At 40.2% G+C, this 20078-nt stretch overlaps 1 protein-coding gene across 1 annotated transcript in view; it reads left to right on the top strand.

The window, feature by feature from the left end:
* The window catches only part of LOC124594064 (Down syndrome cell adhesion molecule-like protein 1 homolog), a 137643-nt gene that overhangs the window by 90085 nt on the left and 27480 nt on the right, over positions 1 to 20078 (top strand). Inside the window, exon 14 of the mRNA XM_047132414.1 lies at positions 13729 to 13905. Within this exon, the coding sequence (XP_046988370.1) occupies positions 13729 to 13905 (177 nt within the window). The remainder of the gene's footprint in view (positions 1 to 13728; positions 13906 to 20078) is intronic.

Genomic DNA, 20078 nt, shown 5'->3' with positions numbered 1-20078 from the left:
CACAAAATTCAAGCTTTCGCAACAAACTGTTGCCTCATCAGGAAAGAGGGAAGGAGAGGGGGAGACGAAAGGAAGTGGGTTTTAAGGGAGAGGGTAAGGAGTCATTCCAATCCCGGGAGCGGAAAGACTTACCTTAGGGGGAAAAAAGGACAGGTATACACTCGCACACACGCACATATCCATCCAGCTTTGTTTAAAAGGTGAAAGGAGCTGATTGTGAACTAGAAACGGTGGATGTTATAGCGGCGGTAGTGCTGAAAGCGGCAAAAAATTTTTTTTGGTTATGGTTTGGAAGTGGGTTACGTATTATTGAGTATATATATAGGCGGGATAAAATAGTATAGCAGATTACGGTAAAAAGGAGAAGGTGAATACAAAGTGAAACTACTGGCAAAAACAGAAAGAGGAAAATAAGACGACAGAAAAGATTTCGAAATGCAACAGTGACAATAACAAACGTGATTGTTGGATTCAAATTAATGATATCAATATAATGGAAGGAAACATTCCACGTGGGAAAAATTATATATAAAAAACAAAGATGAGGTGACTTACCGAACAAAAGCGCTGGCAGGTCGATAGACACACAAACAAACACAAACATACACACAAAATTCAAGCTTTCGCAACAAACTGTTGCCTCATCAGGAAAGAGGGAAGGAGAGGGGAAGACGAAAGGAAGTGGGTTTTAAGGGAGAGGGTAAGGAGTCATTCCAATCCCGGGAGCGGAAAGACTTACCTTAGGGGGAAAAAAGGACAGGTATACACTCGCACACACACACATATCCATCCACCGATGGATATGTGCGTGTGTGCGAGTGTATACCTGTCCTTTTTTCCCCCTAAGGTAAGTCTTTCCGCTCCCGGGATTGGAATGACTCCTTACCCTCTCCCTTAAAACCCACTTCCTTTCGTCTTCCCCTCTCCTTCCCTCTTTCCTGATGAGGCAACAGTTTGTTGCGAAAGCTTGAATTTTGTGTGTATGTTTGTGTTTGTTTGTGTGTCTATCGACCTGCCAGCGCTTTTGTTCGGTAAGTCACCTCATCTTTGTTTTTTAACACTAACTAAATAGGCATTCATATTCCAAGATTCAGCATAACAAATTTTAAGTGAATAGTTACTTGAATTATGTTATGTGTTATGCACTGATAAATTTCAGTGCCATTCTGGGAGTACAAAAGTAAAATATTAAGAAAAAATGAAGATAATACTACATGAATGAAAATATTTTGTAAGTCTACTTTGTACTAGAACTATGTAAAGCACAAAATAAGACATATAATTAACTGGTCACAAATGAATATAAAGGATTACAAATGTTAAATGTCCTTATGAACAGTATATACAATTTCATATTTTGTTCAGAGATAAATTCAGAAGATGATCATTTTCGCTTTGCTTGACGCTTATACACATACTCGGGAACAGCCCTTACGAGAGTATAGCAGTAATCTGCTAAAAGAGTAGGGCTCCACTTTCCAGCACATCTCTTCTCAAATGTGTCAATATCTTGATGAAATTGCTCCCATGTCCATCACTTACTGCACCACAATCTTTGAGGAAGAAGTAAAGATGACTATGTAAGAAATGCATTTTCAGTGACATGCTGAATCAAGTTTTTCATAAGATGACAACATTTTATCTACAATCTCCTTGTAATTTATTGCTTGTTTGTTCCCTATGAACTGTAAACAAACTGTCTTAAAACATTCCCATGCATGCTTCTCAACACCTTGTATGATTCCATCAAAAGTATGGTCTCCAAAAAGCTCTCAAATGTGTGGGCCTACAAAGGTGCCCTCCTTTACTTTGGCATCACTTAAGTGAGGAAATTTTTGCCTTAAGTACTTAAATGCATCACCATCTTTGTTCATTCCCTTAACAAAGTCTTTCATGAGACCCAACTTGATGTGCAAGGGTGGGAGCAGAATCTTTTTAGGGTCTACTAGAGGTTCACTCTTAATGTTCTTTATACCTGGTTGAAGAGATTTTCTGGTGGACCATTCATGTTTACTGTAATGATATGCAAGAGCTCTGCTATTCTATTCGTGGAGAAAGCAGAAATATTTAGTATACCCTAACTACATACCTAATAGCAGTGCAACCACTTTCAAGTCGCCACAAATCTGCCACTGAGAGGCATTATAATTGATGGTTTCTAGTAAAATTTTCATGTTTTGGTATGACTCTTTCATATGCACACTATGCCCAACTGGAATGGAAGGAAGCTCATTACCAATATATAAAAGCACTGCTTTTAAGCTCACCTTTGACGAATCAATAAAGAGTCTCCATTCATTAGGGTTGTAATTAATTCTGAGAGCCATCATTAGACCATTTATGTCTACACATGGCACAAGACTATCTTGCATGTTAAAAAAAAAGGAGTGAATGGTTGCTCTCTTCTGTGGCAGAATGAACCATTTACATTGCTTTCCAGAAAATTGCACTGCTGCAATCTTGATGCTAAAATCTCAGCCTTAGCTTTAGAGAGCTCCAGATCTCTAATGAGATCACTTGAAACAATTTTTGTGCATCATCAGTTGATGATGTATTTCGAAGAAACTCTGGATCTTGTGATGTACATTCTTCAGGACATTCAGAATCCCCATCAGCAGTAATTGTGTACTCTTATCCTTGGAAACCTTTCAGTTCAGTGAATTTATTTCAGCTGTTTGTAGCTAAAACCTTCATGAAGTCTGGGGTAGTTTCAGGCACAAATCCTGTGGTGTCACCGCCAGCCACCACACTTGCTAGGTGGTAGCTTTAAATCGGCCGCGGTCCATTAGTACATGTCGGACCCGCGTGTCACCACTGTCAGTGATCGCAGACCGAGCACCACCACACGGCAGGTCTCGAGAGACAGGCTAGCACTCGCCCCAGTTGTACCGATGACTTAGCTAGCGATGCACGCTGACGAAGCCTCGCTCATTTGCAGAGCAGATAGAATAGCCTTCAGCTAAGTCAATGGCTACGACCTAGCAAGGCGCCATTAGCATTACATTGCATGTATCTACAGAGTCTCACTTGTATCGTCAAGAGCGATGTACAACAAGGATGGATTAAAGTTAAGTATTCCAGCAGCCACGTACTTTTCTTTATAGCATTCATTACGTATCCTGTTTCAGACCTAACGCCCGCCTGCGTGAGTTAGTGCGTGCATCTTGGCCGCCTCTTTCAATTAGTGTGCGTAGTGTTGGCAAGTTTGCCGACACTACAAATCCATTGTTCAGTTCTGGGGGTGGGGGTCACTGTTTATCACTTTATCAGATGATGTTTTTTTTTTTTTTTTTTTTTTTTTTTTTTTTGCAGCAAGCCTAGATGACAGTTCTAGTTTTTAACCTCTGGAGGGGAAGAGTAGCTTCTACAACATGTAATTAACATAAGGTCAATTTCAGTAAAACACTTTAATAACAGATACTTAACTTTGGAAAACATCTGTGTCCATATTAGGGATGGTGCACTCTCAGAACACAATGGCTAATGACATTAATTTGCTGCTGGGATCTGAAATACAATGAGGCTGATATCAGAGTCAGCTATCAGAATTGGCAAGCAGTGCTGTGCTCCAACTTAAGTAGACTTCCAGCAACAGCAGCATGTGGAAGCTCTTGAGGGCATGTCTTCGTCAATATCTCTCATTTGTGGCTGTGTCTGGCAGTGACTGTCTTTAGCTTGTAGTTCTGTTGTGAGGTACTAACTTTGCCATAAGACCTCTCTCTTTGGATGACACTATGTTCCTCCCCTACAAATCTCCGCACCATCATCATGCAGCGCTGAATTGCTTGATGATGGTGGGGGATGGGGAGGGGCAGCCTGAATGTGGATATAGATGAGGAACACAGGTGCTGTGGTCAAAAGGACAGAATGCAGAACTCCAGGGGTGTCATGGTGGTTGTCTGGAGGTGGCACCTGAAGGTACGTCAAGTCTGGTTGCAGGACCATTAATGGCAGTGCGATATCAATCTCCTTCTGCACCATTCTGTGTGGTGCTGACTGCAACAGCCAGAGAGTTGGAGATGGTGACTGTTGTAGTCCCCAATGCATTCTGTTCTGTGGGGAAGCATTCTGCAGCAGAATCATTGATACAAGAGTGCTGCACATTATCCTGATTATGCCAATGCAGCCAGAGGAACCTAGAACGATGTAAGACAAATGACCCCATACTTGTATGATGAAACCATGCTCTCAGTGCTGTTTCTTGTCAAAACCTTTCAAGACGACTTTGTCCTGCAGCTTGTCTGGCAGAGTGAACTGTTTCTACAGTGGCCACATAGGGTGTAACAGGGTACAGTGACAATGGCTGTGTAATACTTCTGCTGTAAATTTCCCACAATCTAGCAAAGAGTGGTAGGAGGAAAGAAAAATCTTTAAGGCTTGCTCTCATGTGTGGGAGGAGTGGAGTTTCTCCATATGACTCATGTACATTCAAATGAAGCAATTCGGCTTTACTGTTTGACTGAGGGTTAAAAAGAGCAGTAGTTACATGATGCATGCTATGACTCAGCACTGTTGGAAATTGGGCAGATACAGTAGCAGCAGTAGTGGTGGATGTTACAGAGATGACAGATGGAAATTTACTGTTTGTGTCTACCACCAACAACACTTGTGTGTTCCAGAATGGATCTGCAGAATCAATGTGCAAGCATTGCAGCAGTCTGTACAGACGTGGCCACTGGAAAAACTGTTGTGGCAGCACAGACTGATGCTCTGCACAAGCTGTGTAACAAGAAGTCATTTGCTGAATTTGGACATCCATGTCCTGCTATACCTTGAGGTTGGTACTTTCCCAGACTTCTTAAAACTGGCAAAGACAGTACCAGCGAATAAAAAAGGTGATTCTAACAGTCCATCCAGCTTTAGAAGAATTTGTGTAACAACTATACTAGCAAAAGCAATTGAAACTGTAATGAAGAACCAACTCTTACGTGTTTTCAAAGACAACAGTGAACGAATTTAGAAAAGAGAAATCTACATTTACTGCAAAGCTTGATGTATTAACAGAAATAATGGAATTGTTTGAAGAAAAGCAACTGCATGGCGTTAATCCTAGGTGATCTAAGCAAGGCATTTGATTGCATCTCTCGTAAGATATTGCTGGAGAAATTAAAATGTTATTTTATGAAAGGTGTCATTTTTGAGATTCAGTCATCTTACCTTAGAAACTGGCAGCAGAGTGTTTGTGTCCAGGGAGTGATGTCTCGTGAAATGGCACTTGAACAAGGTGTACTGCAGGGCTCCGTACTTGACCCTCTGCTATTCTGAATATTAGTCAATAACTTAGGTTGTGATGGTCATACTCTGCTTTTTGTAGATGATACAGAGTTAATGATTAAGGGTATAAATTCAGCTGAGGTACTAAAGGATGCTGAAATTTTGTTTGGAGTAGCTAAAAACTGGTTCATAGAAAAAAAATGAAATTCCAGAATATATTATGCAGCTTTGGTGACTGTGGGCCCATATAAAATGTTAACTGTGTCAAACTCCTGGGAATTACAACTGACAGTAAGTTGACAAGGACTGAATACACTGCACATGTGTGTTCTAAGCTCTCAAGTGTAAATTATCTCCTCAGGAAGCTCAAATGTCTGCAAACAGATCAGCACTTAATCACAATATAATATGCACTGTTCCACAGCCATATCATGCATGGATTTCTGCTGTGGGGACACTTTACTGGAAGCAAAAATGTATTGCTCCTACAGTGGAAGGTTGTAAGAATAATATCTTCCAGTAAGAAATACAACCACAGAAGATCCACTTTCAAGCAGTTGGTTAAGTGACAATATTCATCCAGTATGTTTTCAACTCTCTTGTCTGTATAAAAGAAAGTCAAGGATCCTTCTGCAAGAGACAAAAGATTCATAACTACAACACATGAAATAAGGGTGACACTGATATTCCAAGTTATTGCCTAAGTCAGACACTGGAAAGTTTTCCCACAGCAGCCCTGAAGATGTTCAACCACGTTCCAATGGAAGTCTAAACATCACCACAGAGGATGTTTAGAGCTAGACTGATACGTGTGCTCAATCAACAGCCTCTATATTCTGTAAATGAATTTTGAATTTTTCTCTACAAATAGGAATGTAGACTGATCAATAAGGTATGATCACACATGAGGCCACAAACTGGAAACATTTAAGAGCTTAAAGTGTTGTTTATAACCACTGTTTATAACATCAGTGTTGTGCTGTGCTTCTTGTCTGTTATCTTAGCTGTTTTAATATTTGATTGCTAAGATGTGATGCAGTCTGTCCAGCCATGACTGGTAAATGATGTTGACATTGATACAGTAATTGGAAATAGCAAGTACAGTGGTGCCAGTGAGTTGCTTCATGTGCATTATACCCAGTGACCTTCTTGCAATGAAGACAAAATTTCCTGCTATAAAGAGTGAGGAATCACAACCTGTGCATCATTATTCCCTGTATGTAGCATCAGAACACCTGACCATGCGGATCATGCATTGCAATGGAAAAAGTAGCGATGTGCCATTGGGTGGAGAATTTCTTTCAAACTACATGACCATCCATGGCACACTTATTGCAAAACTACACAAGGAGCTGAGTCCTAAGCTGGTGCTCCAGCAATATGCTGAAAGTCAAGAGAAAATCTTTAAAGAATATCTAAATCTTGAGTGTGAATCTGATAAAATGATTCCTCAGATGAATCATACATTGTGTTGGTATTGATTAGTAACTAAAACAACAAGTCAGTGAGCCTGTACAACAACTAATTTGAAAATTAGACAGTAACAGAGCCAGCATTGCAATTTCTGTGCTGTTTATGGGGCAAGCTTGGAAGGATTTAACAAAGCCACTAAAGGACAATGATCGGTAATCAAATAGAACTTTTGACCATACAAATATTGGTGGAACTCGTTAACATCATAAACAATCACGACCACCTCTTTTCCAAGTTGACTATAATTGCACTGAATACTGTTCAGAGCTTTCAAGGCAAAAGCAGTGGGCCTATCAGACATACTAGTTCTATGGGAAAGCACTGTTCCAATCCCATAAGAAGATGCATTCACAGCTAACACAGCAGGCCTAGCTGGATGAAAATGATTGAGACAACAATGACATAACAAAGTGTCCTTTAGCTGATGAAATGTATACTGACATTCTGAGGATCACATAAAGGGAACAACTTTCTGGCACAACTGATTCAGCAGAACAGCAATATGTGCAGTGTGAGCAATAAACTTAATGTAATGAACTAATTTCCCCAAAAGAGCTTCTAGCTCCTTGACATTACGGGGCACCAGCAAATCTTTAATCACAGCCAAGTGTGGATGAGCAGGACAAATACCCTTTGTATTTATGATATATTCTAAATATTCAAGTCCTTCGTGGAAGAAGGAGCACTTTTCCTTGTTACACTTCAAGCTAGCCTTGGCAAGAACTCGAAATGAACACTCTACATTTGCCAAACGTTCAGCAGGCTTGTGACCTGTAACAATATCACCCAGATAGTTCATACATGAAGGAACTTTAGCTGTTAATTGTTCCAGGAAATGTTGAAGAATAGTAAGAAGAACCACTTGTGAGAAGTAGTCTTTGAAACTGAAACAATCCCATATGAGCACTGATCACAAAATATTACCTGGACTGCTTTCCATTGGTAACTGTAAATATGTCGTGTATAAATCAGTCTTTGAAAGTAATCTGCCCTGACCCACTCTGTCCATTAGTTCCTCCAGTTGCAAAATGGCTCTGAGCACTATGGGACTTAACATCTGAGGTCATCAGTCCCCTAGAACTATTTAAACCTAACTAACCTAAGGACATCACACACATCCATGCCCGAGGCAGGATTCGAACCTGCAACCGTAGCAATCACGCGCTTCCGGACTGACGTGCCTAGAACTGCTCGGCCACCACAGCCGGCTCCTCCAGTTGCAGGAGAAGAAAAGAACCCATGATAGTTTCTGGGTTTACTGTTTCTTTGAAAGCAATGCAAAGATGTAAACCTCCTGTTTGCTGTCCACCTGCTTAACTGAGTGGTAACATGCTTGCCTCCCATGCAGGGGAGCTGGGTTTGATTCCCACCCGGGTTGGAGATTTTCTCCACTCGTCGACTAGGTGTTGTGTTGTCTTCATCATAATTTCATCCTCATCACTGACATGCAAGTCACCCAATGTAATGTTGACTGAAATAAGACATGCACTCGGCAGCTGAACTTCCCTAGATGGGGCCTCCAGTCAACAATGCCACACAATCATTTCATTTTTTTCCCCCTTATTGCTTTTTAATAATTACCAGGGGGCACCAACTAGATTACAGAAACAGATTATATCAACCCATCTCTGTAGTTCCTTTGCAGCCTGCTGACACAGAGCATGGGGGACAGGCCTAGCACAATAAAATTTGGGTTGTGCATTATCTTTAACAGTAATGTGCACCTTGAATTCCTTAGCCCTTCCTAATCCTGCTTCAAAAAGTTCACTATACTTATTGTAAAAGTCAGAAACACGGATATGAGGCACTGAAACACTGATTTGTAACATGTAATCTTGTATGCACAGGCTGAACAAACGAAACAAGTCCAAGCCACTGTTTCTAGAAAAAAGTATATGGAATGAATCATACTTTGTAAGTCACAAAAATTGCTGGCAAACTGCACACACCTACATTGGTATTTCATCTCCATTATAAGCAGACAAATTAGAAGTAGCTTTTGTGATCATACGCTAGGTGTCTTTATTGATTAGGAAAACAGATGCATCTGTGTCTAATTGAAACTAAACTGCTAGCCACTCTTAGTTGGCAAAAAGTTTGTTCCATTGTCTGTGGACTACAAGAGAAGATTTTTGTGAAGCAGAAAAATGAGACTTCATTTGTACCTGCTGTAGTGGCTCAGTCATGATGGCATTAACCTGCTGATAGCCAGATGATGGCTGTGCAGTAGACAGATACTTGAGCTGGTGGTGCTTTAAACGGATGGTCTGGTTATTACTTTGCTTACCACATGTGAAACACTTTGCTTCAAGAGAAGGACATGCTTTCCCACCATGAGTAGAAAATCTCTATGGACAAAACTGCCACAACTTATTCTGAAACACACGTCATGTACAACATGACTGAAATGTTTTACCTTTATCTTTGCCTTTACCTACACTCTGAGCCCTGTTTTTATTCACTGTAACATTAACTGAGGATGGAGCACCTTGTGCACTACATACAAGAGAAATAGACAGATCCTAAAAACCAACTTCAGTTATGTTCACAAAAGTTTGAGATACTACAGTTGGTAAAACTGTTTTTAAATCTGGATTTGGCATGTTTTGCACATTTGCATCATATAGTATGACATCACTATAATTTTGTCCACAAGAACTCTTGAACCTGCACTGCCTTGTTAGCCATTTAAATTCACCAGTCCACTGTTTTAATGACTGTTCAGACGGCTTGTTAAGACAAAAAATATAAATCTCAACTCTTAATGCTCATCAAGTTTTCTAATGCATCCTTCATAATCAAAATCTTGTGGACAAAAGGTGGAAAACAATTTGAGACACAGACTATAGACACTGGCACCTATAGGACAAAAAGAATGCAATGTACTCTGTACCTCTAATTCTGTAGGCTGAGAAATGTGCAACCAGTTGTGAGCAATATTCTGACCAATCCTCTTCCTTGCAGTTAAATTGGTGAAATCTGGGTGCAACAAATGGCTGTGGTGCTTCTTGTTGTGACAGAGAGATTGTCATCTGTTAAACACTGACCAGCAGTCATTCAATCTGCTGTGCCTGAAATTGAACAAGTTCATTTAATGATAGTTCATTTGGGGGCTCACACTTGGTTAAACACTTCAGACTAGATACAATGACACAGAAAAATAATTGCCACCATGACTGGATGTACACCAAGCACATCCACACAGGCAGGTGAAGGTGGAGTTCTATTTAAAAATTACTCATCGCCATTTATATGTCATAGCAAGCCTGGACAACAGTTCTAAGATTTTAACTTCTGGAGGAGATCAAGTAGCTGCTACAACATACAGTTAACATTATATCAGTTTCAGTAATACACTTCAATAATAGGTATTTAACTTTGGAAGATATTCATGTCAATATGAGAGATGACTTTTATTACACAATCCTAAAACACAATGCTAATTATCTTTAAACTGAATAATAATTTTAGAGTGTTGCAACTATTTTAGTTCTTATACTGAATGATACTTCTATCCATAAATGTGTTCAGCCTAATATGACAATCAAATATCACTTTACATTTCTTTCCGGACTTTGGTACACTATTCTGATTAATGACACTGGCTCTTTGCTCGAATCTACAGTGCGGCTGTGATCAAAGTTGGCTGTCAGAATTGGTGAGTGGCACTGTGCTCTGATGTAAATACACGTCAAGCAGTGGAGGCATACAGATCCTCTTGAAATTCCTGCAGTGTATATGTCATCTTTAGCAAACAGGAAACAAAAGGATATTCCATACAAACTCGAAGTTAGTTCTTGAAATGAGAATCTCTATTTCTCTGTCCCTCTGAGTATTCATGCTGAGTCTGAGATTTTGTTATTGGATAGACAAAAAAATCTACTCACCAAGTGGTGGCAGGAGAAAACACATGTAAAAAGTTATGCAAATGTGTAAGCTTTTGGAGCCAGAAGCTTCCTTCTGGCAGAAGGGTTGAAGGGAAAGGAACAGGGATGAAGTAAAAGCACTAGCAAAGTACATTAAATGGGGACAATCACAGAAAACTCATCCAGAGCCCTGGATCAGAAGAGACTTACGGATGGGATGAGAAAGGACTGCATTGGATGAGATTTGACAACCAAAGAGCGTAAATGTGGAAGATAGTGTAATAAGCAAGATAGAGATTACTGAACAGTCTTCATGCAGGAGTCAACAAGAGCAAAAAGCTAAGGACATTATATGTGTTAGAAAGGGGGAGGTAGGAGTAGACAGATCAGAAAAGACATGTCTCTTCCCTCCCCCCTTCCCCATCAATCTATCATGAATACACATAGCTCTCCACTTTTATTAAGTCTTGCATGATGTTTGATCTGTAATCTGTCTTGCTTATTACACTATCCTACATCTTTAATCTCTCATATTTTCAAATCTCATCCAGTACAGTCCCCAACGATTAGTCTTTCCTTGCCATCCTATCTGGTAAGCCTCCCCTGATCTGGGTGTACACGCAACATTTCCAAAACTCCCTCATGTGAGATGGCTGCCCCTATTTAAGCCTTTGGCTTATGTGTGTCAAATGCACATACTTCAGACTTCTGCAACATACTTAAAAACTATAAACTTAATGTTATATACATGTATCATACACCAGATTACATGTAAATTTCCTCACCTTCCTATTGTTGTTCTTAGTTTTTCTCTAACTTAATTAGTTTGTTCACAAATAATGATTTTAGCATGTAAACACTACTTCAAGTTGTAATGTTACTAACAAATAAACAAAATTACAAACTTTGTACTTTCATAACTGTGTCTGCCTCATAATGATGCTGCTATGTTTAGTGATTCATTCATTATTTATGTAAAAATTAATGTTTTCGTGCATGGTATGTACAGCCCAGCCAGTAATTTGAAAAAGGTAATTTGTGCAGCCTTTCAAACAACTTGTCTCTCTCTGTCATCCATGGTTCATAATATATCACCCAACAGTTACACAAAATACATGTAGTTAATGTATCCAAAATTCTTAAATCTAATACAAGGTGTGCAACTTTGCTTCCACTGTTTTTTCCCCAACATTTGAGACTTCAATGAAACAAATTGGTTACACATGTATCATTCAAAGTATTTTCCATTGCTGGCCACTTACTTCCTCCCATCTTTTGGGCAGTGTATGAATCCTGAGTTGAAAAAATTGTTCATCTTTTGAAGCGATCCATGAATCGATCCAATTTGTGACTTCTTCATGAGATTGGAAGTGTTGGTCAGCCAGGTGCCATTGATCTAAACAGGTGATAGTCAGAGGGAGCAATGTCTGGAGAATATGGCAGGTGGGGTAGGACTTCCCATTTCAACATTTCCAGGTACGTATTGACCTTTTTTGCAATGTGGGGTCGAGCGTTGTCATACTGCAAAATCACTTTATCATGCCTCTTGCTGTATTGCTGCCACTTGTCTCTTAATGCTCTGCTCAGACACTTCAATTGTGTTCGATTATGAGCACCTGTGATTGTTTCACTTGGTTTTAACAACTCATAGTACACAACGCCAAGCTGGTCCCACCAAATGCAGAGCATGATCTTGGAGCGGTGAATACACGTTTTGGCCATCGATGTGGAAGCATGGCAAGGATATCCCCATGATTTTTTGCATTTAGTGTTATCATATTGAACCCATGTTTCATCCCCAGTCACAATGTGATGCAGAAATCTCTTCCATTTTCGCCTCTGAAGCAACTGTTCACAAACACACAAATGCTGTTCAGCCTCTCTGGTTTCAGCTCACACGGGACCCAAGATCATTCTTTCTGAATCATGCCCATAGCCTTGAGACATTTTAAAATGGCTTGCTGTGTCACTCCCACTAATCATGCCAGTTCTTCTTGAGTTTGACTCGAGCCTTCACTCAGCAATGTCTCCAATTCTGCATCTTCGAAAACATACTCGCTTCCACCACTATGCCAGTCTATGATGTTAAAATCACCATTCTAGAAGTGTTGAAACCACTTTTACAACTATTTCCTTTATTTTTAAATAATATGTGTCAGTATTTTGCAACCATCACTTATTAAACTGATGACCTTGTAAAAATTCACACTGCCAGAAGCTGCCTTCTTTGGAATTATAATTATTACATTCTTCCTAAGGCTTGACATTGTTTTGCCTCTCTCATTTATCTTCCATAAGAAGTAGGGTATTTGTGTCAGGGTATGTACTCCAAAGCATCTCAACAGTTCTGAGAGAAAATTGTCTGTTCAGGTGTCTTATTTCTACTTAGGTTTCTCAGTGCTCCATCAGAATGAAGCTCATTTGGAGTCTTACGACTATCATTCTTCCCGTGGAGCATTTGCGACTGGAGCATGAAAGGAGAGAAGTAATAGTGGTATGCAAAGCACCCTTCACCTCATACCATAAGACAGAATGGAGAGTATAGTTGTGAATGTAGATTATAGGGTGCACATTGAAATTCAAGCAATCATTCTTCCCATGCTCCAAGTATGACTGACTCAAGAAGAAGCCCCAATCAGTGGTACAATGAGAAGTTCCCTCTGCCATACACTTCACAATGATTAGAAGACTGCAGATATAGATGCAGATGTAGATACAATTTGCAGCTTTTTTACTTATTTTATTTGTTCTTATGTGATGTCTCATATCTTAAATCAGAAGCAATATTGTACTTGTAAATGGAAACACCAGCCATGAATTAGGCCCTAGGCCTGTTCTGACTGGCTGGCTGCTGCTCACAAGGCAATGTGAGGAGCAATCTATGATCATGGGACATGCCAACAGATAAATCCTGATGGTGCCACTGCTTCTTTATTCAAGCAATTCCTTATTTGGCCTCAAAAGGCTGAGTGAAACCATTACAGACCCCCCACCCCCCACCCCTTACCATAGAAAAACTCTGAGAGGATACTGGCAATCAAACCCAAATCCTCCTGCACTGAAGACAGTGATGCTAGCTGTTGAGCTACAGAAGTCATCCTGAAACAATGGCTCAAAATTTATTTTAGTTTCCTGTAAACATAGCATCTTTCTAAATTTTGTCTCCTTGTTTCAGCTATTGTTGCTCCAGAGCTAATTGTTCACTCTGGTTATGGGCAAGGTAGTTTACTGAATGATTTAGGAATAATAATACCAACAGTGGCTGCCTTAGTAATCATAGTTGTTTCTGGTGCTGGATTTTTCTTGTACATGAGGAAAAAACAGGAAATGTTTCAAGTGAATAAATATGGAGGTAAGAAATAATTTAATTGTTATCAGAGACAAGTTCCTTAAAGCCCTGCATCAAGAGAGACACAATACATAGGAACTGGTTAAAAACTAAATAGTACAAGGAAAATATTTTATGGAATGACTGGCTTTCAAATCATTTCTTATGTCTTGTGTGTCTTCTGATCCAGTATCTTTTCCTTCTTCCATTGTCTCATTATGTGTCTATTCTGTTCCACATGTTTATTGTAATGAAAGAACTTCAGAAAATTGTGAGAGCTGCAAATTTAAAACTATTAACAATAGTTTTAAAATTGTTTATATTTCAGCCTTGTTACCAATGTTCTTGTTTCAGTCATTGTTACATGCAGATAAATGTAATATAATTTCTTTCATTTGATCACCTAGAAGCACAAGCCACTACAGGAAAGGCGACCATGATTTTGAGAGAGTAAGAAGAGTGGGATTGGGATTTTTAAGTTTTTATCATGTGGTTCGTAAAATATATAGTTCCAGGATTTCTGCTTGATCATTCCAGCTTTCTATTCAAGTTGTCTTTGTTGGCCACTGTGAATGATGAGTTAGATGGTCTTGCTCTTTAGATTCAAACTAGGCATCATACCATAACAGAGACAATTTTGCCAGTTGCTACAACATCGTGGAAGAGAATGGAATCATCACACTTTCTGAGAACACCAATAAATGTGATTGTATTCATGAATGACCTCTTTGCTTATTGTTTATTTAGAAGTTGTTAATTCCACTTTATGTTGTAATTAACAGTTCCCTAAAGACAGGCTGTTTCCCAGATATTTTGAAAATTGCTGAGGTTTTTTCTGTGTTCAAAAGAGGAGATGTAAAAGACATCAACAATTATCCACCAGTCTTCTTTCTTTCTAGCATATAGAATATTATAGGAAAATTAATGTATTGCCACATGATTTCATTACTTGATAAATATTGCATGCTCAAAAAATTTGTATCATTTTTGATGTACAAAAGTGGACTCATCTGTGAAAGAAAATAATGATTTTATAACATGCTGGAACTGTAGTCAGTGCTGCATTAAGAACTTAGATAACTACCATAAAGCAAAAATTTGTGACTGTAGGTGTAAATTATCTGGACTAGTTGGCGATATGGTAAGTGAAATCCAGAGCCTAAAGGCTGAAGTTACTCTCTTAAGTAAGAAGATGTGTGAATTTGAACAACAGTGCCTGATGAACAACTGTAGGCCTAAACTAAAAACCAAGGAAAGCTTTCCTGCCATCATTACTCAAAACAGGTTTCAAATTCTTGATGAAATAGTGAAACAAGAACAAGTTCAGACTGTGCAAACTAGAAGTAATCCTTCAAGCAACAAAAAAAACTGTCAGTGATAAGTTCAGAAAACATCAAGTCCCAAACTCATGTGCAAAACATGAAACTGAACATAAACAAACCGTCCAAGGAAATGGAATCTGTAAAAGTACATGCAAGAAATCGTCCCTAGAGGAAAACAGAAGAAACGATGACAATCAGAAACACAAGGAGGGCTGGGTTCTGTTATATGGAGACAGCCATGCATGTGAAACAGTGCAAAATGTTGCAAATATGAAAGACAACTTTGCAGCTGTAGACCACATCCAGCCTGGAGTCCCTCTTTCTGCTGTGTTGAAGCCGTGCATGCAGGATTGTGACTCCGTCTCATCTAATGACTATGTCGTTATTATGGGAGGTTCATATGATGTAGCAAGAAATCAAGCAAATGATGCAATTAGACATATGAAAATGGTACTGGGTAAGTTAAATGACACTAAAACAATTGTTGTCAACATTCCACAGAGGCAAATGATAGGATTAAAGCTTTATGTAGAAAATTTCAGAATGTGTCTCTAGTAAATGTCAGCTATCTATAAAGGGAGCTGCACACATCTCATGGTCTGCACATGAACAAAAGAGGCAAAAAGATTGTTAGTAGCAAAATTATTGAGGAAGTCAGGTGACATTGTTCACAAAGCGATGAACAGAAGTACACTGCCATGGCATGGGACAACCCACCTCAGCAAAATCTGCCACAACATCAGCCACTGCTGGCAAGCCAGGGAAACTTGTAAAGGCTGCTGGCCTCATTGCTAGTCAAAAATTATCCTCTAAGGTCCAGCAGGTAAAACTCAGCCTTAAAATCATACACCAGAATCTGGGTAGTCTTACACATAAGCATAATGATCTAGATGTAATTTCACAGATTGCCAAACCCGATATATTAGTTGTAGCTGAACAGTGGTACAATGGAGCTCTGATTAGCATTAGTCAACCACTGTGTATGAAGTTCTCCATGGCTTTCAGTAGAAAAGACAAGACTGGGGGAGGTGTAGCAATTTTCACTGTAAATTAGAGTAACTTTAATGTTATTGATGTGAGTGCCTTCTACTTGGAAGGAGTCTCAGAATTTGCTGCAATAAACCTAAAATGGGGTAGAGATAACATAACAGTTATCAGTGTTTACAGGCCACCTGCAGTAAATGCAGATACCTTTTTTGTAAATCTTTCTGATTTGCTTGTGTATACAGACACAACATTTTCTGGGCCAAATGGTCATGTAAATATTATAGTTACAGGGGATATAAATATAGATTTATTAACAAATGATGTCAGCACCAAAAATTTACATCACCTGTGTGATGAATTTAACCTGACCCCACTCATTCAGGAACCCACTAGAGAAATTGGCAATAATAAAACATGTCTTGACAACATAATAACGAACATGACCCACCTATCCCACAGTGCATCTGTTTTAAAACTGGCCATCTCAGATCACCATGCAGTACAGCTTAAATTGGAGCTACATGAGGCCCCCACTGTCACCACAAAGCAACAGTTTGTAACCAAAAGAATGATGTATAATGACAACATAAATAGACTAAACTGCATGCTAGCACGTATAAAATGGTTTGAAAATAATAGCTTTTCAAATGATAGCTTTGCTGCTGACTTCTATTAATGCTTTGATACCACATGCCCAGTTGTAATCACAAAAATGAAACAAACAAAAAATATAAACAAAAATATTTGGGTAAATAGTAATGTCACTGAAGCTCTGAAGCTAGGGAAAAATTAAAGCTACTCCACAGTGCAATGCTGAATAATAGAGAGATTCCTGAGCTAAAGGAAGCCTTCAAAATATATGAAGCACACTATAAGGACTTACTCACACAGACCAGGAGCAACTATGTTGCAAAAAAGCTTCAAAACTCACACAACATAGCTGCTGGTATCTGGGCAGTCATAAACAGTTTTCGAACCTGCAATGACAAATCCTGTATGGACTTTACTATTAACCACAATGGCATGCTCATGAAAGACCAACTAGAAATTGTAAATATTTTTAATGAATATTTTTCTTCCGTAGGGGAAGCCATAAATGACAAACATAAAAACATGCTCTACAGTTTTAAAGGTAATACATGTGACCATATTATATATCTAGCCCCCACAAACTGTGCAGATATAATGGGCATCATTAGCTCTCTAAAACCCTCTAATTCAGCTGAGCATGATGGCCTAAGTATTAATGTTTTAAAAGCCTGTAGCCAAAATGTCTCTGTACCTCTGTCTGTAGCAGTCAACAATATAATAGAATCAGGCACCTTTCCAGACAGACTAAAAATAGCACAGGTGACACCCATTTTTAAGAAAGGTGACAACAGCAAAATAGGAAACTACAGACCAGTCTCAATCCTCCCTGTCTTTTCCAAAATAGTTGAGAAAGTTATATACAACAGGATTATAAATTTTCTTAACAAACGGAACCTGATGTTTGAAAATCAAAATGGATTCCTAAAAGGTAAATCAACTAGCACTGCGGCTGCTCAACTAATTGAAGAGGTGTTAGGGGGTATCGAAAGCAAGGAACATGTGGCAAGTGTATACCTAGACCTGGAAAAAGCCTTTGATTGTTTAGATTAGATTAGATCAGATTTGTTTTTCATTCCATAGATCCGTGCTGAGGAGGCCCTCATGGATGTAGAACATGTCAATAATTTCTTTTTTTTTTTTTTAAGTTGAAATAACAATACTAATAGTATGAATATATACAATACATCATTTGTTTCTATTAAAAAATTCGTCAACGGAGTAGAAGGAGTTGGCCACTATTAAGTCTTTCAGGCTCCTTTTAAACTGATCTTTATTTGTAACTAAATTTTTTATGTTTGCTGGAAAATTATTGAAGATGAGTGTTCCTGAGTAGTGGACCCCTTTTTGAAGTAAAGTAAGTGCTTTTAAGTCCTTGTGCAGATCATTTTCGTTTCTGGTATTGTATGTATGAACTGAGCTGTATGTTGGAAAAAGAGATATACACTCCTGGAAATTGAAATAAGAACACCGTGAATTCATTGTCCCAGGAAGGGGAAACTTTATTGACACATTCCTGGGGTCAGATACATCACATGATCACACTGACAGAACCACAGGCACATAGACACAGGCAACAGAGCATGCACAATGTCGGCACTAGTACAGTGTATATCCACCTTTCGCAGCAATGCAGGCTGCTATTCTCCCATGGAGACGATCGTAGAGATGCTGGATGTAGTCCTGTGGAACGGCTTCCCATGCCATTTCCACCTGGCGCCTCAGTTGGACCAGCGTTCGTGCTGGACGTGCAGACCGCGTGAGACGACGCTTCATCCAGTCCCAAACATGCTCAATGGGGGACAGATCCGGAGATCTTGCTGGCCAGGGTAGTTGACTTACACCTTCTAGAGCACGTTGGGTGGCACGGGATACATGCGGACGTGCATTGTCCTGTTGGAACAGCAAGTTCCCTTGCCGGTCTAGGAATGGTAGAACGATGGGTTCGATGACGGTTTGGATGTACCGTGCACTATTCAGTGTCCCCTCGACGATCACCAGTGGTGTACGGCCAGTGTAGGAGATCGCTCCCCACACCATGATGCCGGGTGTTGGCCCTGTGTGCCTCGGTCGTAAGCAGTCCTGATTGTAGCGCTCACCTGCACGGCGCCAAACACGCATACGACCATCATTGGCACCAAGGCAGAAGCGACTCTCATCGCTGAAGGCGACACGTCTCCATTCGTCCCTCCATTCACGCCTGTCGCGACACCACTGGAGGCGGGCTGCACGATGTTGGGGCGTGAGCGGAAGACGGCCTAACGGTGTGCGGGACCGTAGCCCAGCTTCATGGAGACGGTTGCGAATGGTCCTCGCCGATACCCCAGGAGCAACAGTGTCCCTAATTTGCTGGGAAGTGGCGGTGCGGTCCCCTACGGCACTGCGTAGGATCCTACGGTCTTGGCGTGCATCCGTGCGTCGCTGCGGTCCGGTCCCAGGTCGACGGGCACGTGCACCTTCCGCCGACCACTGGCGACAACATCGATGTACTGTGGAGACCTCACGCCCCACGTGTTGAGCAATTCGGCGGTACGTCCACCCGGCCTCCCGCATGCCCACTATACGCCCTCGCTCAAAGTCCGTCAACTGCACATACGGTTCACGTCCACGCTGTCGCGGCATGCTACCAGTGTTAAAGACTGCGATGGAGCTCCGTATGCCGCGGCAAACTGGCTGACACTGACGGCGGCGGTGCACAAATGCTGCGCAGCTAGCGCCATTCGACGGCCAACACCGCGGTTCCTGGTGTGTCCGCTGTGCCGTGCGTGTGATCATTGCTTGTACAGCCCTCTCGCAGTGTCCGGAGCAAGTATGGTGGGTCTGACACACCGGTGTCAATGTGTTCTTTTTTCCATTTCCAAGAGTGTATTATTTAGGACAAATTTCATTAAGGAGTAAATATACTGAGAGGCAGTAGTTAGTATACCCAGTTTGAAAAGTTTCTACAGGACGTCCGTGAATTTACTCCACAAATAATACATATTACACGCTTCTGGACTCTGAAAACTTTTGTTTGACTTGAAGAGTTACCCCAAAATATTATACCATATGACATTATGGAATGAAAGTAGGTGAAGTATGCAAGCTTTTTCATTTTTATGTTGCCTATGTCTGCTAACACTCGAATTGCAAATACAGATTTGTTAAGGCGTTTCTGCAGTTCTGTGGTGTGCTCCTACCAACTGAATTTATTATCAAGTTGTAATCCCAGGAATTTAAGACTGTCAACCTCTTCTATCTGCTCTTCTTCATACTTTATGCATATGCTGGGTGGAAACCTCTTACATGTTCTGAATTGCA

Source organism: Schistocerca americana, chromosome 2, assembly GCF_021461395.2.
Source record: "Schistocerca americana isolate TAMUIC-IGC-003095 chromosome 2, iqSchAmer2.1, whole genome shotgun sequence".
NCBI lineage: Eukaryota > Metazoa > Arthropoda > Insecta > Orthoptera > Acrididae > Schistocerca > Schistocerca americana.
Note: the sequence above shows the minus strand (reverse complement) of the source record. Positions and strands in the feature narration are given on the sequence as shown.